Below are 27,300 nucleotides of genomic sequence, written 5' to 3' on the forward strand. Positions count from 1 at the left end.
AAAATATGTTGGGTGAGTCCCCTCATGGAGAGAAGCAAAAAGCAAAAAACAAAACAAAAAAAAAAATCCTTAACATTTTACATTACTGCCACACTAAGTAACATGATAGATAGTGTGCATTTGAGTTCTGTGGAGGGACATCCCACTCAAGCTGTAATTTCTGACCAGGCATGAATTTATAAGGAAGGGAAAAGAACTGCAGAATTTCTTAGGTTTCCCTGAATACTCTCTCAAATACCTTGATGAAGTGTGTCAATAAATCCTTAAAAAGCCCTATAGGACACAGCAATCTAACTGATCAATGTACTTCCAGAAATCCACTACAGTTACCTTCCACTCAACAGGCCCCAGACAACCTCCACTGCTCCACCGTGCTTTCCTAAAAAGGGAAATTTATTTTTCCCCGTTAAATTAAAGAATAAATGCTGAAAATACAAGGTACTTAAAACCCAAGCTTATATACAAATAATTGTTTACACTGTCTAACGAGAGTTACCAAGGGAGAGAAGGGATACTTTCATTTTTATTGGGTACATTTTTGAACTGTTCAAATATTTTATAAGCATATATTACTCTTATAATTTAAAATATTATTGAAATTTAAAGTAAACTGAAGAAAACTTATTCAAAATAAAATTAGAATCACAATCCACGTAACCCTGTCTCTTTCATATAAAATAGTCTGATCCTTTCTAATTAAAAAGCCTTTAAACAACCAGCCTCTTAGGCAGTGAAACTACTCCTCACATAAATGTCCAAATTCTCTCTATAGGATGAGTCTAAAAACAGGGATTCCCAGGCTGAATGGATCACTCCTCTCTCAGTCTCAGTCACACTACGGCTACAGCACATGTCATATCGTACAGAGTCTGACTTTGCCACATCGTAAGCTACTTGAGAGCACGGACCTCGTCCTGTCACTCTGGCATCCAACACATAAGAAGTATATGTGTTGGGCCATAAGAAGTATTCAACAAATATGTTTGCTCCAGAGAAATGATGCCAAAGTTACATGGCAGTACTTCCAATTACACTATCATTTCCAAATCTAAGTGCTGACAAGCCAACAAAATGTGAACTACATATTTGCTAACGTCAACAAGCATGTTTCCTCAACAAACTGACTTTTGTTAACAAAAGCAACAGTAATCAAACTGAACTTCTTTCCTGTAACTAGAAGATGTACAGGCTACTACCAAGAGTCTCAAGACCATCGTATCAGATTTAAGAATTTAACAAATGTTACAATGCATTCACATGAAGACATAGTAATCACCACTTGGATGGTTAAAATGAGGCTCAGAAAATAAAAGATTGCTTTTATTTGTGTTTCTTTTAATACTAGGAAGACTAAGCATTATTCATTTGCCAACCTGAAATGGAAACTTTGAGAGGTTGCCTTCATGTAAAAACACTTAAATATTTATGCCTTAAACATGGTTTATCCAGGGGCACCTGGGTGGCTCAGTCAGTTATGTGTCCAACTTCGGCTCAGGTCATGAACTCGTGATTGGTGGGTTCAAGCCCCGTGTCAGACTCAGAACCTGGAGCCTGCTTGGGATTCTGTGTCTTCCTCTCTCTCTCCCTGCCCTTCCCCTGCTTGTGCTCTCTCTCTCAAAAGTAAATAAATAAACTTAAAAAAAAAAAAAAAAAAGGGGGGCGCCTGGGTGGCTCAGTCGGTTGGGCGGCCGACTTCGGCTCAGGTCACGATCTCGCAGTCCGTGAATTCAAGCCCGCGTCAGGCTCTGTGCTGACAAGCTTGGAGCCTGGATCCGGCTTCAGATTCTGTGTCTCCCTCTCTCACTGGCCCTCCCCTGTTTGCGCTCTCTCTGTCTTTCAAAAATGAATAAATGTTAAAAAAATTTTTTAATAAAAAAATTAAAAAAAAAAAAAAGGTTTATCTATCTCCACACCCTACTATGAGCTCCTTCAGGCAAGGATTGTAAACAAATCACCTTGGTATAACTGGTGTTGGCAAATGGCAGGCTGCAAGTTGCTGAATGAATAACTGAATAAAAATGGCATCCTAATAATTTTCTTGGCATGCTATGTGCATTTCAAGCCTTCAAAAAGTAACCGTAAGTATAATATTGGTATTCACTTACATAACCCTTTTAAGAAGAAAGAAACAAATACCTGGCCATAATGCTACAGCCTAAGAAAAGATGGTACTATCACTGTTAACAGTTAACAACACAGAACCCATAAAGTGGCAGGCGCTAGCCTAGGCACTTTCCTACCTAGTTATTACATATCTCGCTTCAACCCTCACAATAACCCTTTGAGGTGGGTACTATCATACTGCCATCACACTGATGAAGAAGATGAAATACTACTACAAGCTTTAGAAAGAACTACATATTTTTCATTTTCTAGATCAATGTATCCTTAAATGGTTATGTGTCAAAAACTATCTGGAAAACAAAGTATAATGCAATTTTCAATTATAAGATGATAAAACTGCCCTCCCCAATACCACTACATGATAAAAATGAAACACAAACCAAAATACTAGCGAGGCTCTGTTAAAATGTTATGTCCAAATTTGGTTTCTGCATTAGAAAAAACAAAGTGGGCAAAAGAAGGCCAAATCATATGGACAGAAGGCAAGTCCAATAAGGCAAAGTAAAGGGATATTTGCTTAATCTGAAAAAGATAATGTTAAAAAATGATTAATAGTGTCCAAAATTCAAGTGGCTAAACATATCAGAAATCAGAAAAGATGCTTGGCCTCACTTAAATTAAAAACACACACACATCCAAACACACACACACACCCCATGACTTAAAACAACATGATATTTTCTGATACTACTTGAGGCTGGCAAGAATGGGAGGAAAAGGGCTCTCTCCATATACAACTGATAAGAGTTTAATTAGCACAACATATCCAGAAAGCAACCTGGCAAAATGTATCAAAGGTTTACACACGTATACCACCTGACCCTACTATTCCATTTCTAGAAATTAATCTTAACGAAGTAATCAGATAAGAAAGCAAAGAGGCAAGTTCAAAAACACTATTTTTAGCATTGTTTATAACAGATAAAAACCTGCAAACATCTTAAGTGTCCATTTATAGGGGACTGGTTAAATTAGTTTAGCCAGATAACTTTCTACGTAGCTGTTGAAAAGGATAATTATAAATGGAACTTGTTCTGAATAAACTAAGTTATAAAATACTTTTGAGAATAACTGAAATAATCTGAATGTGGAGAGGGCATATCATTAGGATTATTAGGAAGTATTAATTTGGTTAGGTGAGATGACAATGTAAGAAACATTCTCATTTTTTAAGAGCCATTTATAGAAGTATTTAGAGGCAATGCTTCCAGTTCTGTGTATCCCTCTCTCTGGCCCTCCCCCACTCATACTGTCTCTCTCTCTCTCAAAATTAAATAAACATTTAAAAAAAAAAAGAAGTATTTAGAGGCAAACTGGCATGATGACTGTAATTAATTTTAAAATACTTCAGGAAAAAGAAAACAAAGACAGCCAAGCTTTTTTTTTTTTTTAAAGGAAGAAAAGGTAGATTTATATTCATTAACATGGAAAGATGTAAAGTGTGATGTCATTTATGGTTTAAAAACAGTTTAGGGGCACCTGGGTGGCTAGTTGGTTGAGTGTCCGACTTCGGCTCAGGGCATGATCTCACGGTTTGTAGGTTCGAGCCCCATGTTGGGCTCTGTGCTGACAGCTCAGAGCCTGGAGCCTGCTTAGGATTCTGTGTCTCCCTCTCTCTCTGCCCCTCTGCCTCTCGCACTGTCTGTCTCTCTCTCAAAAATAAACATAAGAAAAAAAATTTTTTTTAAGTTTAAATGGACATAAAATGTCTGGAAGGATATACACCAAATTGCTAAAACTGGTTATCTCTGAAGAGTACTATTGACAGTAGGGAAAAAAGAAGACTTTCAGAGTCCATGTTACATATTTCAGTACTGTTCGGGAGGAGGGGGAACAATACTGTTTGAAAAAAAGGTATTTTGGGGCGCCTGGGTGGCTCAGTTGGTTAAGCGGCCGACTTCGGCTCAGGTCATGATCTCGCAGTCCGTGCGTTCAAGCCCCACGTCGGGCTCTGTGCTGACAGCTCAGAGCCTGGAGCCTGTTTCAGATTCTGTGTCTCTTTCTCTCTGACCCTCCCCCGTTCATGCTCTGTCTCTCTCTGTCTCAAAAATAAATAAACGTTAAAAAAAAAAAAAAAAGAAAAAAAGGTATTTTTACTACACATTTTACTTTTATGACTACTAATGTAATGAAGATTAAATATATATATTCAATAATACAAAGAGGTCTTCTGAGGTAAAGTAATTCTTCCTGTCCACAGAAAATCAAATAAGGAGAAACAGATTAAAACAAAGGCCAGGGAAATTAGAGGTAGTCATAAGTTTGATTGATAAGGGGATCAGCTATCCCTAGTACTAGTTTAAAATTTCCCCTGTATAATTCACAAAAGAAATGCCAAGGACCAATAAATGTAAGGGAAAAAACGTTTACCCTCATGAAACACTGGGAAGTGTAAATTTTTAAAAATGTGAACTAAAGGGGCACCTTGGTGGCTCAGTTGGTTGAGTGACTGACTTTGGCTCAGGTCATGATCTCGCAATTTGTGAGTTCAAGCCCCACGTCAGGCTCTGTGCTGACAGCTTGGAGCCTGGAGCCTGGAGCCTGCTTCAGATTCTGTGGCTCCCTCTCCTCTTTGTGCTCTCTCTCAAAACTAAATAAATGTTAAAAAAAAAAAAAAAAAAAAAAAAAAAAAGGTGAACTGAAATAAGCAGAAACCATTTTCTATTTATCAAAGTGACAAAAATGAAACAAAACAATAAAATCCAGTGTTGACAAGGATATAGGAAACTGACATTCATATAAAGAAGGTAAGAATGTTAAAGTGATACCACCTTTCTGGGGGGTGACCCAGCAATATAGATCAAAAGCCTTAAAATTTCACATATCCTTAGAACACCTACTAATTCCACATCTAAAAATTTATTTCATGCAACAAACTGATCATGGATGTAAGTAAAGATTTAGTAACAATGATGTTTATTACATTATTTATAAAAATGAAAAACTGGAAACAATCCAAATGTCCAACAATAAAGAACTGGTTAAACTATCCAGATGATGCAAAGTCTATGCTGCCATTAAAAATAATGCTGTAGACTGGGGCGCCTGGGTGGCGCAGTCGGTTAAGCGTCCGACTTCAGCCAGGTCACGATCTCGCGGTCCGGGAGTTCGAGCCCCGCGTCAGGCTCTGGGCTGATGGCTCAGAGCCTGGACCCTGTTTCCGATTCTGTGTCTCCCTCTCTCTCTGCCCCTCCCCCGTTCATGCTCTGTCTCTCTCTGTCCCAAAAATAAATAAACGTTGAAAAAAAAAATAATGCTGTAGAACAATATTTAATGACACGGAAAAATATTAATAATCTTTGCTAAGTAGAAAAAACCAGAATATAGAAATGGCAAACTGGCATGATGACTGTAATTAATTTTAAAATTATTTTAAAATTATTATCTATATTACAAAACAGAATATAGAATATGGCTCCACTTTAGTTCTAACAATGGGGGGAAAACTGGAAAAGATACATACCACACAACAAAGGGCTGAAAGTATGCTGGGATTAGGGGAGATTATTTACTTACTTTTGCTTTGGCCATTTACTGAATTTTATATAAGGAATGTATATCATAGTTATAAGGAAAACCCTAGTGATCTATTTCTCTATCATTTAAAAAAAAAAAAAAAAAGGCTTACCACCTACAGGAGAGGGACTAGATGAGCTGACCCCCAGGACCCTTCTGGCTCTCCTACTGAAAGGCAGTGTGTGGGAAAGATCTGAGAAAAACTGAAGGATATAATTACTACTCACTCTAAAACTTCTGTTTTACAACAAATTCATCTCCATATTGCTCCTGCCTCAATGATCCTTCAAGCTCTGGCATTTATTCCACTTCTTTATTCCCTCATACTTAAACAACAACAACAACAACAACAACAACAACAACAGACAAGAGAGTTAAACTGCATGCGCTGTGACTGAGTGGTGTGGCCAAAGAGCAGAGGTTGTGAAGCAGAGGAGACCCTGGATTCCACACTGCCTCTGCCTCCAACTAACTGGGTGACCTTAAGCAAGTTACTTAACCCTCTCCAAGATTTCACTTCTTCCATGTGTAACACAGTCATTAGCACCTGTTTCACAGGCTGCTGTGGGGACTAAAGGAGACATTTGTGAAGAACTTAATACAGTGCCTGAACAATAGTGCAAAAGTACTAAATGGGAGCTGTTTTTATTATTTCTAAGTATAAAGGCATCTGGCATTGTACTTGCACAACAATACCAAGATAGAAGTAAACTGATCATCCTGGTTCTCAAATTGTTGTATTTGATTTCTTTTCACTCATGTTCTTATACCTTATGAACCTTACTGAGGACACGAGAAGTGCTTTCTAATTAGAACTTGAGTTACAACGTTTGTCTCTGCCCTTGCCCCCAACCCTCACCACGTAACATTTATGTACCATCTTTATTTTTTTTAATGTTTATTTACTTATTTTGAAAGAGGAAACACGTGAGTGGGCAAGGGGCAAAGAGAGAGAGAATCCCAACCAGGTTCCCTGCTGTCAACCAGAGCCCAGTCAGGGGCTTGATCCCATGAAATGTGCGATCATGACCGAGCTGAAATCAAGAGTCAGAAACTCAACGACTGAGCCACCCAGGCGCCCCTAGGTACCATCTTTAGAATGTAAGACTCTTTAAGACTGTCTAAACAGCTTGTCTACCTATATAAATCTTCCTTGTATGGGGCACCTAGCTGGCTCAGTTGGTGGAGCATGCAACTCTTGATCTTGGGGTTGTGAGTTTGAGCCCCACATTGAGCATAAAAATTACTTAAAAAAATAAAAAAATTTATATATTGCTTGTATGAAATAGTATAAATAGCTAGTAAAACTCTTTTCAAAATAGTAGCATTCTGGATATTATCCAGAGGCTAATTTATCCAACTGCCTCAAGAAAAAACAGAATGTGGTAGATCTGAAATTAAACACCAAGCAAAACAATCAATACTATATGAAAGCTAATTAAAAATTACCAAAGAACTCAAGTTAAAGTTAAGTGCAGTTCAGGTATAGGAAACTTTCAAAGCAAATCATACGGACAAACTTACCTGGGGTCAAGTTAGAGGTAATTCTTAAGTAACCTTACAGCCTATGTATTTTTTTTTTTTTCTCAGACTGGTCTCCCCAATCCCTCTCCTCATCAAACTTCCACTAAAACTCAACGGAAAAAAAATATACATAGAAGAAAATATATACATATTAAAATGTCTGGAATAATAAACCTCATTGTTTTTTCTGAGAAGGATTTGGGAAAGTGGGAGAACTTTCACTTTTTCCTTTACATACCTATATATATACACACACACAGTGAATATTACATATTTACAGTGAATATTACTGTGAATATTACATATACACACACTTAAAAAAATATATGTAAAGATTTTACACACACACACACACACACACGCACACCTATAGTAACAGAAGAACATAAGGACAAATTTAAGTCCCACAAAATCCCTAGCAAGTTTCATAAATATCAGAGAAAAAAATGTCTCTACTCCTGAAAATGCTTTGCAGCTTCTCATAGTATTTTTAAAACTAGACTAACTACTATTAGGAAAATGCATTACGAATAGACAAGCATTAGCCATGGCTGAGACCAGAAAGGAGGAACCTGCTGAACCAGTGATCTGATTCCATGCTTCCAACTGCTTTTTATACTCTCCTACACAACAAGATGGAGATCACCTTTGCCCGGACTAGGCTTCCAAAAGAAATGGTTATAAAAGAACCCAAACACTACGGAAAGTGATTTCATGAAAAAGCAACTAAAAAGAGGAATATTGTGAAACAGCTTAGTTGACATAAGCACAGGGGTATGTTTGTCTAAATCTCTGGGGTCATGTGGGTTATGAAAGGTAACCTCATTTATCAATATAACTACTATTACGCAGAGGGAAAAAAAAAGTCTGCAAAATCTGAGTAAACAATTACAACTCCACGCTATTATGCCTCCTACATTCAGCCAAGTGCAACAACCAACAAAAACCAAACACATAAATTCTCTATGTCTTCCAGGGGGATTTTTCCCTTTTAAACAAAGGATTTACTTTCCACTCTTCCACTGTGGCCCTCTCATTTGGATCACTTGTTCCTATTTTGGTCCAATGTATCCCTCAGGAGTTTCAATGAGTTGTGAATTAATTGTTATTCACAAGCAAAAAGAAAAAAAGAAGAAGAAAGAAAGAGAAAAAGCAGGATTAACTGCAATTGCCACTACAACTGTGAAGCGTGCATCTTACACTTTCACCATGTAAATAATGCACAGATCCTGCGGGAACATGCCAAACACCAGGATCCTTAATTAATGGAGCTCTTTAATGTGCAAATCAGGAACAAATTGCAAGTTCTGACTTGCATTGATTATGAAAACATTAATTGAATGAGCAAGACCCTAAAAAAAAAGGCAGAATCCTAAGTCTTCGAAGAGACCAAAAGAATACAAAGCTCTGGAAACCAAACAAGTCTGACCAATGTTGAAAATGCAAACCTACAACTGAGTGCTGCTCACTAGCACACAGTGAATTTAAAAATAAGAAACAGAAAACCAACCAACAGTCTGATCAGAAGGCAATCACTATAAAAGCATCTAGTCCACCAATGTCTTGCGTTAAGCAGAAAAATGAATGCTTACTCCAGAAGCTCGACACTGTTTTAAGAGAAAAAAAAATCACTTTATATATACACACACTTATATGTATATAGGTATAACAAAACAATGCTGTCTCTTTAAAAAGAAATTCATCCTATATAAATTATAGCCATAAACTTTTCCTGCAGTGCAGCCTAATTAATTCTTGTTCTATACACAAAGGGAAATGCTGGGTGACAAATGGGTGTGAAGCCAGAAAGCTGCCAGGTCTGCAAAACATTTTCTACTTCAATTTATAAGCAATTTTGCAGTAAATCATCAACCAGAACCTGGAATCTTAGGAATCTCTGAGTGTCCAAACCACATTATATCACTTATCAAAGAGAGAAGGAAAAAGAGTTTAAGGACATCTCATTTTTCAGTTCTAACCCACATCAAAATCTAGAAGCTCTGTGTAATCTATTATTCTCTTCTGGGTAAGGTTTTAGTAGCAAAGATATATTTTTCAAGCAAGAATGACACTATAGGGTGATGTAGCCCATTCTCCCATCCCTAGGAGTACTGTATCACGTATCCATTACCATAAGAAATATTCCCAGACTTATCTGGGAATAAGCACACAACCATTTCCCCCCACTCCCTCAATCCAAGCAAAATGCTCACAATCAAGCCAAGCTAAAGGGTTCAGTGGTGAGCCACTGTGGAAAATCAGGTGGGAAACACTCCAAGGAAATGAGTCTACTGAAGAGGAAAATAGAAACTTACAGGAACAAAGAAAGCAGGGCTGCCCCTTTGTAGTCAGACCCTTCATCTGCCCCTAACCTCTGCCAGACCCTGATGTGTTCTCCATCCTTACACAGTTTTACCTTTTCCAAAATGGCATATAAATGGAATTGTAAAGTATTGAGACTGGCATCTTTCACCTTACCATAAGACCTTTGAGATTCATCCACACTTTTGCGTTTATCAATAGTTGGTTCCTTTTTATTGTTGAGTAATGTAACACTATTTATTTGCCTACTGAAGGATATCTGGGCTGTTTCCAGTTTTTGGTGATTATGAATAAAGCTGCTATAAACATGCACATACGAGTCTTTGTGTGCAGGCAAGCTTTCATTTCCCTATGGTATATATCTAAGCAGGACTGCTGGACATCTGGTAAAAAATGTTTAACTTTAAAAACAAAACCACTCAACTCTTATCCAAAGTTCCTGGACTATTTTGCATTTCCACCAACATTATGTGAGTTGCCCTCCATCTGTGTTGTCACTTGGTGTGGTCAGGGGTTTGTTTTGAGTCATTCTAAGAGGCATCTAAGAGGCAGGGGCATCTCATCGCAGTTTTACCTTGCATTTCCCTCAACACTAATGATTATGTTAAATATTTTTTCATGCACCTCTCTGCCATCATATGCTTTCCTCAGTTAAGTTTCTGTTCAAATCTTCTGCCCCCCCCCCCTGCTTTTTTAATAGGTATTTTTTTATTGTTCAGTTTTGGGAGTTCTTCATATATTCTGGATGGAAGTCCTTTGTCAGATGTTTCTATTTTGCAAATATTTTCTCCAAGTCCGTAACCTGTCTTTTCATTCCATTAACACATCTTTCACAGAGCAAGAGATTTTAATTTTGAGCCCATCAATTTGTTCTTTTATGGACTACACTTTTGATGCCATTATCTAAAAACACTTTGCCTCACCCAAGGTCATCAAGATTTTTCTCCCACATTTCCTTTGAAACATTTTACAGTTTGGTTTTACTTTTAAGTTACTGATCTATTTTGTGTTGATTTTTGTATAAAGTATGAGCTACAGGTTGAAGTTCATTCTTTGGCAAATAAATGTACTATTGTTGTAATACCTTTTGTTGAAAAGACTATCCTTTCTTCACTGAACTGACTTTGCAACTTTGTACAAAGTCAATGGTCCATATTTGTGTGAATCTATTTCTCAACTATATTCTATTCCACTGATTAAAAGGAATAAATCCACAAAAAAAAAGGACAAAGTATGAGAGAGAAGACAGCTTAAGCTAAGAGATTCCTTAGCTTAGCTTAGAGAAGATTCCTTAAGCTAAAAAATCAGTAGAACTATTACAGAGTTATTAGAATGTCTAAATTTTAGGGGCGCCTGGGTGGCGCAGTCGGTTAAGCGTCCGACTTCAGCCAGGTCACGATCTCGCGGTCCGTGAGTTCGAGCCCCGCGTCGGGCTCTGGGCTGATGGCTCGGAGCCTGGAGCCTGTTTCCGATTCTGTGTCTCCCTCTCTCTCTGCCCCTCCCCCGTTCGTGCTCTGTCTCTCTCTGTCCCAAAAATAAATAAACGTTGAAAAAAAAAATTAAAAAAAAAAAGAATGTCTAAATTTTAAAAGACTGACCATACCAATTGTTTATGAGGATGTGGAGCAACTGGAACTCTTATACTCTGCTGGGGGGCTGTAAAGTGGTACAACCACTTTGGAAAACAGCTTAGCAGTTTCTTTAAAAGTTAAACATATACTGGGGCACCTGGCTGGCTCTGTTGGTAGAGCATGCAACTCTGAATCTTGATACTGTGAGCAAGCCCCACACTGGGTATAGAGATTACTTAAATAATAAAAAGAATTTTAAAAAAGTTAGGGGCGCCTGGGTGGCTCAGTCAGTTAAGCATCCAACTTTGGCTGAGGTCATGATCTCACAGTTAGTGAGTTGAAGCCCCACATCGCGTTCTCAGCTGTCAGCGCAGAGCCCGCTTTCACATTCTCGGTCTCCTTCTCTCTCTGCCCCTCCCCTGCACTCTCTCTCTCTCTCTCTCTCTCAAAAATAAACATAAAAAAAAAAAAAGTTGAACATACACTAACCATTGACTCAGCCATTCCATTTTTAGTTATCCAGGAGAAATGAAAGTACATGTACATATTAAAACATATACACAAATGTTCACAGCAACTTTATCTGTAATAGCAATAACTGGAAATAAAACAAAATGTGTATATCCTTAATGAAACACTGTTCAGCAACAGGCAATAAACCATTGACATATGCAAAAATATATGATGAATCTCAAAATAATTACACTGAGTGAAAAGACCGACAAAAGACCAAAAAAAAAAGTACAACCATATAATTCCATTTATATAAAATTCTAGAAGACACAAACAGTGACAGAAAACAGAATAGTGGTTGCTTAGGGACAGCGAGGCAGGAAAGAAAGACTGTAAAGAAGCTGAGGAAACTTCTGGGGATGAGGAATATGTTCATTATCTTCATTGTGGTGATGGTTTCATGGGTGTATACATATGTCAAACTGTACAAATGCTGACAGGTTAAGTAAGCTGAGGACTGAGAACTGACCATTTCATTTAGCAACATGGGGGTCATCTGTGACCCTGGTGAGCAGTTTGGGTAGAATGGCTTGACTGGAATAGGTTCATGAGAGAATAGGAAAAAGGGATCTGAGATCATGAATACAGACAATTCTTTCTCGGGATGTGGCTTTAGAGGGGAGCAGAGAAACGGGACCCATAGTTTATCATATGCCAATTATACCTCAAGAAACCAGGCCTGTCTGTTTTTAAGTTTTTCTTTTTTTAAATTTATTTATTTTGAGGGGGAGAGAGGGAGAGAGAATCCCAAGCAGGCCCCGTGCTGTCAGTGCAGAGTCCCATGTGAGGCTCAACCTCACGAACCATGAGATCATGACCCAAGCTGAAATCAAGAATTGAACACTCAAGGGGCGCCTGGGTGGCTCAGTCGGTTGAGCGTCCGACTTCGGCTCAGGTCACGATCTCGCGGTCCGTGAGTTCGAGCCCCGCATCGGGCTCTGGGCTGATGGCTCAGAGCCTGGAGCCTGCTTCCGATTCTGTGTCTCCCTCTCTCTCTGCCCCTCCCCCGTTCATGCTCTGTCTCTCTCTGTCTCAAAAATAAATAAATGATAAAAAAAAAAAAAAAAATTAAAAAAAGAATTGAACACTCAACTGACTGAGCCACTCAGGAGCCCCAGTAAACCAGGTTTTTTAAAAAGTCAAATTAATAACTGACATAACAAACCTGAGGTTGATTCTGGTGTTAGCAGTGAAGAAGAATGAGAAGCAGTCCCCTTACGGTCCGTGAAAAAAACTGCAAAAGATTCAGGAACTGGCAGTGCTGGGCACCTCTAGAAGAGGAGAGCAAGACAGGGCTAAAAGTAGTCAGTACACTAGATCCTTTCCCGTAGGCAAAAGCTAAGAGCTTTATCCTCTCAAGAGAGTTAAACATAGCATCTCTAGACAGGAGGACACAAGACATGGTAGGGGGCAAGGGCCTAATATTAAAAACAGAGGGAGTAAACTGAAGTTCAGAGATTGGATGCTGAGATCCCCAACCTGCCCACCTGCTAGAATGCCAGCAGCCAGGGAAGAGACAGAAAGTCCTCTAGCTACTATGATCCCATAAAGAGCAAAGATGTAAAGATACTGACACTGGGGTTCACCAAATATGGTCCACATAGATTACCTTACAATGGAAAACACAGAAGAGACCTATTCAAACATACAAAACTTCTAATCAATGTTTCGGTACCCTACTCTTTAAGTTTTACTTATTTAAGCAAACTCTACACCCAACCTGTGGCTTGAACTCATAACCTGAGATCAAGAGTTAACATGCTCTTCTGACTGAGCCAGCCAGGTGCCCCGGTACCCTACTCTTAAAAGTCAACAGAGAGCAAAGGATCACCAAACATCTAAGAAAAACATCTATCATGTTATACAGGGGTTAAAACAAAAGAAAAGAAAGCCTAGAGGGCACAGGCTATGTAGAAAGAACACCTAAGGGATTATATATCATGTATATCCTCAGAGAAGTAACATTGAAATGACAGAAGAAATTAAAATACTGGATGGAAGGGTTGGATAATAAAGCTGAGGAAGTGTCTTAGAGAGTAGAACCAGGGGCACTTGGCTGGGTTTGTCAGTGGAACAAATGACTCTTGATCTTGGGGTCATGAGCTTGAGCCCCACGTTGGGTATAGAGATTACTTAAAAATAAAATCTTTAAAAAGAGAAAGAAAGAAAGAAAGAAAGAAAGAAAGAACGAACCACAAAAAAGAGAGAAAAGAAAGAATGGAAAATTGAAGAGGGAAAAAGAAGGGAATCAGAAGAACAGATTAACATCAAATGATAGGTCTTCCAAAAAAAAAAGAGAAAAATAGAGGACAGAAGATCACTAATAAAATAATTTCAAGGAAATTTCCAGGACTGAAAGGTGAATATCCAGGTAGAAAAGGCACTGTGAGTATTCCACACACTGGATAAGACCGACCTACACCAAGGTCTGTTGGTGCAATACCATGAAATTTCAGAATTCTGCAGACATAGAGAAGTCCTCAGTTTCCAAAAGGGGAGAAAGAAACAGTAAGATCAGGAATCAGAATGGCTTCTGACTTATCAAAAGCCAACTTTGAAGAGAGGAAGGAAATGGAATATGTTACAGAATTCTATAGAAAATCAATTGTGATGACAGAATAAAGATATTTTCAGACAATCAAGATCTAAATAGTTTACCTCTCCTGCACCATTTCTCAGCAAACTACTGGCGGATGCACTTCACCAAAATAAGGAAATAAGCAAGAAAAATCCTAAAAGAGGAGCTGCACAGAAGTGAAAAGCTAGGGGCGCCTGGATGGCTCAGTCGGTTAAGCGTCTAACTTTGGCTGAGGTCATGATCTCACGGTCCAGGAGTTCGAGCCCCATGTCAGGCTCTGTACTGACAGGTTGGAGCTTGGAGCCTGCTTTGGTTTCTGTGTCTCCCTCTCTGTGCCCCTCCACCCCCCACCCCCCGTCCCAGCTCGCGCTCTGTCTCTCTCGCTCTCAAAAATAAACAAACATAAAGAAAAAAAATTTTTTTTAAATGAGAAGCTAAGGTGGTCCCCCGGGTGATAAAGGGAGATGCCAGCATGATAGCTGGGCATCAGGGAAGGTGAACAGTCCAGATTAGAGCAGGTCAAAAGGCTCTGGGAGACACTTCTTCAGAAAGATAAATTGGCAGAATCTCTGATACAACTGAGTATCTTGAGGGGAGATTTAGACAACTAGAGAAAAGTTTGGGCTTGAATAACTGCAGAGAAGTCAATACAAACAAAAATGTAACAATTATTAACTCTAGAAGACAAAATGATGTGTGGGAACAGACAAATAACCATAGTATATATATTACATGGATCTGCTGTGAACAGTGTTTACACAGACATAATCATGTAAATACTGACTATTGATCTAACCAAATTACAATATACAACCACAGAGGGATAGAAGTTATCTATGAGTGTAGTAGGAACGAGAGCTAAGTCCTCATTTTCATATGAAGCACCAACAGATAATGCCTAAAACTGAAAAATCAAGCTGAAACAAAACATGTTAATTAGAGATATGAACAGAAATCTATGGATTCCAAAAAAATACAACAAAATAATTAAAAATGGAATTGCTGCTTTGGGATAGTAGGTTCTGGCAAGGGAGTAGTAGTCCACAGGCAGCAGGAATTGGTTTTCATATCACACTTTATAAAATTGACTCTCTAAATTATATACATATAAAAATTGTGTAAAAATCTGAAAGAGGTAAAAATTCTTAAAAATTTTTTTTAAAATGGGGGGAGTGCCAGATTGGTTGAGCATCTGTCTCTGGATTTCAGCTCAAGTCATGATCCCAGGGTTGTAGGATCAAGCCCCATGTTGGGCACGGAGCCTGCTTAAGATTTTCTATCTCCCTCTGTCCCTTGCCCCTACTCACATGCTCTCTCTATATATAAAATAAAAAAGATAAAAATAAAAAATGAGGAAAGAGATGGCTGGCTGGCTCAGTTGGTCATAGAATATGAGACTCTTTTTTTTTTAATGTTTGTTTATTTTTGAGAGAGACCATGTGTGCGCACGCTTGCAAGCGGGGGAGGACTAGCGAGAGGGGGACAGAGGATCCAAAGCGGCTCCACGCTGACAGCAGTGAAATGGATGTGGGGTTTGAACTCACGAACTACAAGACCAGGACCTGACCAAAGCCACAAGCTCAACCGACTAAGCCACCCAGGTGCCCCGAGCATGAGACTCTTGATACTGGGGTCATGAATTCAAGCTCCACATTGGGTATAGAGATTACTTTAAAAAATAATACATAAATTGTTTAAAAAAGTTTTTAAAGAGGAAAAAGTCCAAGGGAAATAGAAAAGCTGGTGGAGATAGGAACAATTCTAGGAACTAAAGTAAATATAAAACAAAAACGAAAACTTTTAAATATATATAATATACTCTAAGTATGCTAATTATATAGAAAAGGAACATTCAGAAAACAAAAGGCCTCTTACAGATTAAAATATGATCACACACAAAAAAGAACTAGAAATCAAACTCAAAATCTTTTAGGACATGGAAAATCACAAAAAGATGGAAAATGCTAAAGAAACACATAAGAGACAAGACCCAGGTTTAGTATCTAAAACAGAGAAGAGAAAATGAAAGAAAGAAAATTATCAAAGAAAGATTAGAAGAGGATTTTCCCCCAAACTGAAGGACCCCAGTGTTCAGGCTAAGAGGGCCCAGGAAGTACTCAGCACAATGAATAAAAAAGGACCTATACCTAGACATCTCTTCAGGTAATTTGAGAAAACCAAAAGTAAAGGAAAGATCCCAAACATTTCCAGAGAGCAAAACAAGCCACTCACAAAGGAATGAAACTCAGAGCAGCATCTACCTCCTCATCGACAATACTCTGATGACAAAAAACAAGAGACTGTGTGGTAGGCTGAATGGTCCCCCAAAGAGGTTCACATCCTAATCCCCAGAACCCATGACTATGTTACCTGACATGGCAAAAGGCCTTTGCAGATGTGAATAAGGATCTGAGATGGGAAAATTATCCTGAATTAGCCAGGTGGGCCCAATGGGGTCACGAAGGCCTTGTAAATGAAAAGTAGTAGGGTCAGAGTCACAAAAAGAGAGGTTAGAAGAATGACACCGCTGGTTTTGAAGATGGAATAGAGCCATGAGCCAAGGAATGTGGGCAGCTTCTAGAAGCTGGAAATGCCAAATCAACATTCTCCCCTGAAGCCTGCAGAAGGAGCACAGCCTTGCTGATGCCCTGGTTTTAGGACTTCTCACCTCCAGAACTGTAAGATAAAAAATAAATAATTACATGCTGTTTGAAGCCACCAAGCTTGTGGTGATTTGCTGTGGTAGCAATGGCAAACTAATACAGAGCAGTACTGTAGAATTGTGAGGGAAAGTCATTTTCAACCTAGAAATTTATGCCTAATATACACAATGAAGGGGCGTCTGGGTGGCTCAGTCGGTTAATCATCCGACTTTGGCTCAGGTCATGATCTCGCTGTTTATGGGTTTGAGCCCCGCATTGGGCACTGTGCTAACAGCTCAGAGCCTGGAGCCTGCTTCAAATTCTGTGTCTCCCCCTCTCTCTCTGCCCCTCCCTTGCTCATGCTCTGTCTCTCTCAATAATAAATAAATGTTAAAAAATTAAAAAAAAAAATAAAAGAATATAGCAAGGAAGAATGAGGGCAGAGTGTTTTTAAATCTACAAGAACTCAAATAATTTACTCCCCACACATTTTTTGGCCACAAACTGACAAAGTAAACTGAGATAAAGGAAGACAAGAGAGCCCAAAAATAGCTTTATCCAAGAAGAGCAACGAAAAAAAAATTCCAGGTGTACAACTGTGCACTAGTCCCAAGAAACAATAACCAGTTCAAACTGAGAAAACACAACAGAAGAGATGGCACCGATTTAAAGTTTGGGGAAAAAAGACTGAGCTGAAACTGAGCTACAGGGCCAGGGGGTTAGGGGAAGTGAGGATTAGAGACCTAAGGGGAAAATGATGTAATAAATTAATAGTCTGAATGTGAAGCAAATGAAAATGCAGCATGGTTTTAAGCAGCTGATACAGGGTTATTAATAAAAGATCTACTTGAACTAGGAACTTGAACCACACTAAGAACGCCATCCTTTCAGTGGCCCAGGAACTATGACTCTGAACACACAGGAAAAAAGTGTAAGTCTCCAGTTCTTCCCTGCCCAGCAATTATACCTTATTTGCATGGTAATAACACTGTAAACGCAGTTTATTGGTTTTTCAACTCCTGGGGTCAATACACAGATAAAACACTGGGCTCCTGGTTGCAGCTGCAGGGCAGACTGTAAAACTGCAGTGGAAAGAAGATGGAATGACTATTTCATACATCTTCCTCAAAGTTTCTGCTATCTCATCCCCTATTCCTCATTCACAATTTATGACCTTGGTTTCTATTTCGAAGAAAATAGAACAATCAAAAGAGAATTTTCAGACTCCTACCTATCGGTGTCTATTTATACACTACCTCCCCGCCTGTCACTACAGTTAAACTGTCCATACTGCTATCGAAGGCCACCCTTCCTGTGCACTAGTCCCATCTCCACTTACCTACTCAAGGGCATTGCTACAGCAGATGGATCACTCTTATCAACATGAAAACACGCTGTTACTTCCCCGTCTCAAAATAAACAAAAAACACTTCTTTCTTGACTCCATATCCTCCACCTAACATCCCATTTCTCTGCTCCCTTTTAAAGCCATATCCCTAGAAAGAGTTGTCTACACTCTCTCAGATCCCTTTTTCCCATCCTCATGCAAACCCATTCCCATCAAGCCTGTATCCCTCCCACTCCACCAAAACTGCTCACCAAGGTCACAGCGGACCACTGTGTTGCTAAATGAAATGGTCAATTTTCAGTCCTTTTTAACCTGTCGGTAGCATTCTCATCTCATACCAGAGAATAAATGAAGCAAGAAACAGAAATATAAACAAGCTACCTAAAATTATAGAAGCAAAACAGAAAAAGAATGAGACTAAATGGAAGGCAAAGGGCCACTGTTGTCTTCCTGAATGCTTCTGTACTACTTGTTTATGCCTGTATGATATTAATGAAATGATTTAAGCATAGTTTTAAGACAATAACAATAACAAAGGACAGTAGCATCTTAGGCAGTGGTTAGGTTCTCAAGTCTGAGCATAAAGCAAAAATCAAGTTCTGATAAAACTACTTGAAAATCGCTAAAACAGCTCCTAAAGTTCAGCACTGTACGGTCTCTAAGCAAGTTTGACACAGGCAGTTCTGCCCCCTCAAACTCTAGGGCACACAGTTATTTCAGCAATTAAATACAGATGAGTACATTTAGGGACCATGCTGTACAAAGACTGCATTCTGTAAGTTTAAAAAGCAGATTCAGTCTGTCTGACAAGATGCTCCCTGGAGAGGTTCAGGCTTAGTTGGGGGCACTGGCTCACTGGATACAATGGCCAGCAGAATTTCTGTCACTATTTAAGTTGTTTCTCTCTCCCTCTTCTTATTTGGCCAGACATCTATAGTTAAAAGTGGGTTCATTGGGGCACCTGGGTAGCTCAGTCGGTTAAGCATCTCACTTCTGCTCAGGTCATGATCTCACGGTTTGTGAGTTGGAGCCCCACGTTGGGCTCTCTGCTGTCAGCACAGAGCCTGCTTCAGTTCCTCTGTCCCCCTCTATCTCTGTCCCTCCCCTGCTGGTGCTAAATAAATAAATAAATAAATAAATAAAAACTTGAAAAATAGTGGGTTCATTATATGTCCATATAATGAGGCTCCAACATACAGTGATTTGCACAGCTTCCCCGTGAATACAGCAGGTTGAGTAATCCTATTAGGGAACCACTGCTATCACCAGCTACTACAAGTCAGGGTTGCTTCCTGCTCCTGTGGCTAAAGACAACCCTAATTCCTAAGAAACCCAAAGCAATAAAATACATTTTCTGACTAGACTGGTTTCAGCTGTTTTCGAGCTTCCATAGCTCAGTGATCCATCTAGGGCTCATCTCTCCAGGGTAGGTGGAGTCACTGCCTAGGAATCTGACACTCTCCTCCAGGTCCCATCGCTTGCTTGCTTTGGAAAAGCACTTGCTCCGTGATCCAATCTCACTCTCTATAGAATATAAATGCCTAATTAGCCAGGTTGGACAAATTAAGTACTAGTCAATAGGGTCTAAAAATCTTCCTACATAAAACTCATTCTCTAATAAACAAAACATAGCACATATTTCAATGCTAAATCAACAGGTATTATGTAAATATCAGACAGAAGTTTATCAAGAAATGACTGCCTTCATTTCCCACCTACAGTTTAGGAAAAATAAGAGATCAATAATGCTGTGGTGGCAGGAGAATAGGAAAACAACAGTCACAGATGAGAATTTCAATTGTTACATTTCTTCTAAGGGCCAATTTGGCAATATATCCCGAAAGCCTTAAAAAGAAAAAAAAAAAAAAAAGCACAATCCCTTTATCCCAGCAATTGCATTTCCAGGGAATATAGATCTGTGCTGTCCAGTACAGTACCCATTAGCCACATGTGGCTATTGAGCTCTTGAAATGTGCTTAGTCCAAATTGAGATGAGCCATAAATGCCGAATACACTCAGGACTTCAAAGATTTAACATGAAAAAAGATACATAAAATACCTCATTAATATTGTATATTGACATGTTAAATATTTTTGATATATGGGGTTAAATAAAATATACCACAAGCTAATTTCACCTGTTTTCTTAGACTTTTTTTAATGCAGTTACTAGAAAATTTTAAATTATATATGTGGCTTACATTATATTCCTATTGGAAGGGCTACTTTTAGACAAACTGCACAAATATGTATGTACAGGATGTTTATCAAAGCACACTTTATAAATGTGAAAAAACTAGAATAAACCTAAGCATCCATCAATACAGACTGGTTAAATAAATTGCAGTAAATCTATAAATGGAATATTCTGTAGCCACTGAAAATGCTGATGTACATCTAAATATACTGACATGAAATGATATATTAGATAGAAAAAAATAAGCTTACAAAATAGTACATATTTATAAGATTCCTTTTTCTTTTTTTTTAAGGGAGCACGTGTGTGTTGAGCATGTGTTGTGTAAGCACAGAAAAAGGTCTGAAAGGTTATTCATCAAATGACAACCATGGTTACCTCTGGGCAGTGAGTAGGAATCAAGTAATCCTTATTTTCTTCTTTATGCTTTTATGTATTTTCTAAATTTCTGAAGTAAGCATGACATAATTTTATAAATGAAATAAAGATATTTTTAAAAATGAGCCATCAGCTGAAACAAAAAGTTCAGGCTTATCTCATTTCTGCTAGATGAAGTCTACAGTAACAAGGGTCCTTAATCCTACACAAGGCTACATTAAGAGACACTTGCAAGTACCTTTGTCCCAAGCTAAAACTTGAACTTAGCCCAAAAAAGAATGTTTCAGGGTTCTACATATCATTTGTGAAAAATCTGCCATGGACCCATAAGGTGTTAACTGAGACGCAGAAATAGGTGTTCAGCATTTGTCACTTAAAGCAACTAAGTAATTTTCAAAGGTGGGGGAGTTTCACTGATATATTAGTTGCCTATGGGATGGGGAACTGGGTGGCAGTTCCTGAATGGCACAGGGTGGCAAACAAATTTTCTCTACACAGCCATTTGGTATCTTTTATATTTTGAGTGCTGTGAATCTACTTCCTACTTTAAAAATAAATAAAACTTAAAAAACAAACAGAAACATCTATAAAGACTCCATGAATGCCCATGACTTACTCAAAATCTAAAAAGTTATTCTTAAGGTGTCTACTAGGGCTGAGGTCAAATTAACATTAAAAATTTTAGGTCTGTTCAGGTCAAATAGTTGAAGGGCTGGGGGAAGGGCCACAGAGCGAGGAGACGGTGAAGATGGGGGGAGCAAATACAATGTAATTTATTAATAGTGGAATTTGGTTTTATACTTGTAGGCAAGTAAAGAATTATAACACTTCCTCTATATTTATATTACATTATGCTATGTTCTTGGATTTTTTTGCTTATGGGAAATAGCAAAATGTCAACCATTGTTTCTATTAAAGGTCTTTAATGATACTGCATTTTAGACCTGTAATGAAACATGGTGCTCACTGCAGTTTGTAATGCATCTCATTAAATACATTAATAACATGCATTTCACTAAAAGGTCAACTTATTATGGCTGAAGTTTGGCTTTCCTTTTAATCACTTCATTTAAAGCGATAGAGCAAACTCTGGAAAAGATCGTAGAGTGCGCCTGTTACAGAAATGCTCTCTCAATTCTCTCATCCATTAAAATCAGTTATGCTTACTAAGAAATCACTGTTAATGTTTGTATGTGAAATAATAGTATTGTGATTTTTTAAGAAACTCTTTTAGAGTTACATGCTGATTTATTGATAAAATGATAGAATACCTAGTATTTGCTTCAAACTAATCCAGAAATAGGGGGAGAGTTAGTATACAGATGAAATAAGATTGGTCAGGAATTGATGATTGCTTAGCTCGTAATGGTATGTGGGTACACTGCGCAATCCTCCACGCTTTGGTACGAGTTTGATATATCTCATAATAATTTTTAAATAAGTCATGCTGAGGTTTCCTTAAGTAACTTGCCTTCTTCCTTATACACTGCTTGCCAGCAACATAAAGACCTGCCTCCTAATACTGCAGAACTGCAGAAAAACAGAGAGGAAAAGGTAATCTCTTCAGAGAAACAGTCTTGCCCACTGAAAAATCCCTTAATTTTGCTAAGGTTACTTTATGACTTACCACTTATGCAACTATTAAAATACCAAAAAATGTCTTTGAAACTACCTAACGCTTCCAGAGCTGTAATTACCAATATGTAACACCAAGGTGATCGGGGACTAAGTGCGTGTGTGTTGGGAAGGAAGGAGATAACTTGTTTAGTCTCAGAAAAGTAGAGTTGAGGGTGCTGAGGTAAGAATGGCATGCAGCTCAGGAGTTTACTGTGGCTAAAATCTGCTGTGCTAGAGGCTACCACTAGTACGTAAGAGTAAACAGCAACGCCAAGGACAGAATACATCAAGAAAACCCAACCTGAGAACAGTTCCTGCACACGATGAAACGGGCATTGAGAGAATAAAACAAGAGTCTGAGGTGAGAAGAAATCAGAAAGGCAGGAGAACCCAAACAGCATTCGTAGTGTCACTAAGCCAAAGGGAAGTATTTCAAGGAAAAGTTGAATGCTTCAAGGAGGCAGTGGCTGGGTTTGGTGACAAGGAAATCTCTGGTTATCTTTCTGTAGTCACGAGACAAGGGCTGAATTATAAGCATTAAAGAAGAATGTAGCACTACACTTTCCAGAGCAAATGCGTAAGTTATGTAGGAGGTTTGAATTCTAATAAAAAGTCAAAAAACACTGAAGACAGTGGGGATGATGGTTATTACACTGATATTATTACACTGATGCATATTACACTGATAACCATCATTCACATGGCTGATCATTACCAAACACCACCTTCAGCAGAAAAATACCCACACCTAACAGTTGTGGGGTGCAATGTGCCAGACACTGTGCTAATGCTTTCCGTTGATCATGCCCATTAATTCTCACAACCGTACCATCACCATTTTACTGCGAAGTTAAGGAATCTTGCCAAGGTCACAGTTAATCCATTGCCGAGATGGAATCTAAAGCTAGGCAGTCTAACTTCGACTCCTATAAGGCCAAGCAAACTGACAGGCGATTTAATTAAAGACAGTAAGTTCCAGTGCCTATTCCGGGGTCAGTACAAATTCAGCCTATGTTCCACACCAGCTATACAGCACAGTTTATGGTGCATCCAAAGTAATGTAGCCCAGAAATTTTCTTAAACTGTTTCTCAACACCAGGGAGGTACACACCGTTATGCCATACTGTCATAAGAAGATTGAAAACAAACAAAAAAAAAGCTACCCTGGGGTGCCTGGCTGGCTTAGTCCATAGAGCATGCAACTTTTGATTTTGGGGTCATCAGTTTCGAGCCCCACCTTGGGTGTAGAGATGACTTAAAAAATAAAATCTTAAGAACAAAAATCAGCCACCCTTCAGATGTGCAGAAATACTAGTATTAGATAATACTAGTATTTTCACTCTCCTATCTTAGAATATATGTGACACCAAACAAATGTTCCTTTCTTCTTCCTCCTCCACTGCAACCCACCCTGTCAGATTCATAGACATCTGTCACATTAACTGGAATTCACCAATGAGGCAAAGAGGCAATTTGGTTAAGTACAAAAAAGGCAGATTAAGATCAGAATAGTTACAGGGGTGCCTGGGTGGCTCAGTCAGTTGAGTGTGTCCAACTTCAGCTCAGGTCATGATCTCACAGTTCATGAGTTACAGCCTCACATCGGGCTCGCTGCTGTCATGCGAAGCCCGCTTTGGGATCCTCTGTCCCCTCCCCGCACCTGGCCCCGACCTTCCTCCACACCCTCTCTCTCAAAAATAAACAAACATTAAAAAAATTCATAATGGGGCGCCTGGGTGGCTCAGTCAGTTAAGCGTCCGACTTCGGCTCAGGTCACGATCTCATGGTCCGTGAGTTCGAGCCCCGCGTCGGGCTCTGTGCTGACAGCTCAGAACCTGGACCCTGCTTCGGATTCTGTGTCTCCCTCTCTCTCTCTGCTCCTTCCCCGTTCATGCTCTGTCTCTCTCTGTCTCAAAATAATAAGCATTAAAAAAAAAAAAATTCATAATAGTTGCAAAATAAAAGTTAATAATATTAAAGTAGTCAAAGGAACTAAATTGGTACCCAAGAATAGTCCCCTGACACTAACTAAACCCTTAAAATATCAATATTTTAAGATGAATCAAAAAAAAAAAAAGGGAAAGACTCAAGCAAGAAGAGTAACAAGTTACAAAATGGGAAAGGTCTCCTCACCAAACACTTCAAACATTTAACCTAGAGCAATTAGGTCCCATCCCAAAGCATACCAGAAATTAGGGTACCGAGGCATTAAAAATATGTAGAGAAATGGGGCACCCGGCTGGCTTAGTCAGCAGAACATACAACTCTTGATCTTGGATCATGAGTTCGAGTCCATGTGGGCGGAGAGTTTACTTCAAAAAAAAAAAAAAAAAATTAAAAGAAAATAGCAGATAAGTGATCCAAAATCTCACAAATTTTGAAAACTGCCAGCCTATCTTTTATTTAAGGGAGGTAGAGGTAAAAGGTGAGTTTGGCAGGGTTCCTGACTTCAAGTACGACAGGACATCTAAAAGCTAGACCCTAGGAAAAAATTCCTAATTAAAGCGGGTATTTTGGGGTGCCTGGCTGGCTCAGTCAGTAGAACGTGCAACTCTTAATCTTCGGGTCGTCAGCTTGAGCTCCATGTGGTGGCACAGAGTTCACTTTACAAAAAAAAAAAAACCAGTAGGGGTGGCTGGGGTGGCTCACTCAGTTGAGCGCTTACTCTTGATTTCAGCTCAGGTCATAATGTCATGGTTCATGGCTCGAGCCCCACACTGGGCTCTGCACTAACAGCACAAAGCCTTCCTGGGATTCTCTTACTCCTTCTTTCCTCTTCCCCTGACTGCCCCAAAATAAATAAATAAACAACAACAATACAGCAACAACAAGCAGGTATTCTCTCACAAGAAAGCTTCGCAGAACCCCCTACGTTAAAAATCCTACATATTTACTTCGAAGTTGAGGTGATCCCTATCTGGAATCAGTGTCCTTCTCGGGTCCCTTCCAACTCTAATCCATGATAACTATAAAAATAATGTTGCTTTTTTTTAAAAATTTTTAAAAAAATGTTTATTTTTGAGAGAGAGAGACAGACCGGAGAGAGAGAGAGAAGAGAGAGCGAGAGAGAGAGAGGCGAGAGAGAGAGAGAGAGAGAATGGGGTTGAGGGGCCGAGACGAGAGGGAGACACAGAATCTGAAGCAGGCTCCAGGCTCTGAGCTGTCAGCACATAGCTGGTTCGTGGCTTGAACTCATGAACCACGAGATCATGACCTGAGCCGGAGTCAGCACTTAAACCAACTGCGCCACCAGGCGCCTCTAAAAAAGAAGTTTGAAAGAGCAAATGAAAACACTTAAGTCTCAACATGCAGATAAGGAATAGCAATTCAATCCAACCACAGTGCACTCAGCCAAATCGCCCTCTGCCCCCATCCTTTAGGGCCTTGGGCACATAGCACACAGACCACAGAGAGGCATTGGGGTGCAGAAGGGAGACTTCTAGACCATAAGGCAGGAAGCTGGAGTTTGGTCTGCTGTGCGCATGAACAAGTGCTATACTGGGCCCTGGGTTTCTCATTTGTAAATCAGGGGCCTGAGAACCAAGTAATTCTAAATTCCTCTTCCATAATTTCTCGGGCTTTATAGCTCAGCACTTCTCTCCCAAAATTTTTCCCCCTCTGCAGCATCACCTTTTCCTCACTCTGTGTAACCCAAAGGGAGACATAAATAAGACCATCTTAGCATGTTTTCTAGAAACCTCCTAACAAAGGCATCTTATTTTTTAAAATATATTTTATCTATTTTAGAGAAAGAAAGCTACACAGGAGGGGGGAGAGAGACTGGGAGAGAGCAGAGAGAATCCCAAGTGGGCTCCACACACTCAGCATGGAGCCCAATGTGGGGCTTTGAAACTCATGAACTGTGAGATCATGACCTGAGCTGAAATCAAGAGTAAGGTGTTAACCAACTGAACCACCCAGGCACCCAAGAAGGCATCTCTTAAGCGCATGATACAACCACTTTTAATGAACTGGGATCAGCCATCCCTTATCTCTTGTTCTATACCTGGGGTGTTTTTGCACATAGTGTTCTCCGAGTATTAAAGAAGTAACTCAGAAAGCCAAAGGCAAGTGGTGGAGAGAAGGTGAGGCAGGTAAGAGAAAAGTGGAATGGCATCACTTAGAACTCAAACCATTTCAGTCAAAACTGTCTTTGTTTAATAAGTTATACTGCTTTTTTTTTTTTTTAAAGGTAAAAACTAGGGGCCTGGGTGGCTCAAGGTGGTTAAGCATCCAGCTCTTGATTTCAGTTCAGGTAAAGCTTTCACAAATCGGTAGGACCGGTTTCGTGAGAGCCATCTCTTGAGCCCGGAGATGGCTCTGCACTGAAGCATGGAAACTGCTTGGGATTCTCTCCTCTGCCCCTCCCCTGCTTGCGCAGGGCACCCAAGTGCTATCTCGCTCTCTGCCCCCCTCTCAAAATAAATACATAACCTTAAAAAAAAAAAAAAAAAAGTTAAAAAACTACTCTGTACTATATTATCACTAAAAACCAAATACTCTCTTCTTCATTCTGTGGTGCTAGCAATACAGTCCCCAGTGTATCCCAATGTATCCCAGTGGTTCTAAAGTATCTCCATATGGCATAGTATTCTACATATTTTTTAGGGCGCTGGCAAATTCCTGGGCCACCTTTGTCCCTGAAAATAGGGAAAACATCTGTTGAGGAAGCTGATTGGTAGTCAACAGAGCTTCTGAAGCTTGATCCTTCCTTCCAAGAGCTGGTCCCACAGAGCTGACGAAAAGAGAAAAGAATATCATTCGTTACAAAATCTTCCCAGTGGGACAGATAGGGAGAGACAAGAAATCACACCAGTCTCTGCAAAGCACGGCTTTATCACAGCTTCATGCCATGAAAATACCCTCCGTTACAGGAAAAAAACTCAGTATCTTGGAAGCAAATATTTGCTACAAGAGAGAGGGGTAGGCTGAAGCCCAAAGAGAGGAGAAAACTGTTTTCCCCTCAGTAT

General features: G+C 39.3%; 1 protein-coding gene across 1 annotated transcript in view; it reads right to left on the reverse strand.

Annotated features, from left to right (window-relative positions):
- The window catches only part of AATF (apoptosis antagonizing transcription factor), a 104,736-nt gene that overhangs the window by 72,672 nt on the left and 4,764 nt on the right, over positions 1-27,300 (reverse strand). The window contains 4 exon segments of the mRNA XM_030295369.1: positions 26,929-26,953; positions 26,955-26,992; positions 26,995-27,021; positions 27,024-27,065. Of these exon segments, the coding sequence (XP_030151229.1) occupies positions 26,929-26,953; positions 26,955-26,992; positions 26,995-27,021; positions 27,024-27,065 (132 nt within the window).

The sequence above is a fragment of the Lynx canadensis genome, chromosome E1 (assembly GCF_007474595.2).
Source record: "Lynx canadensis isolate LIC74 chromosome E1, mLynCan4.pri.v2, whole genome shotgun sequence".
NCBI lineage: Eukaryota > Metazoa > Chordata > Mammalia > Carnivora > Felidae > Lynx > Lynx canadensis.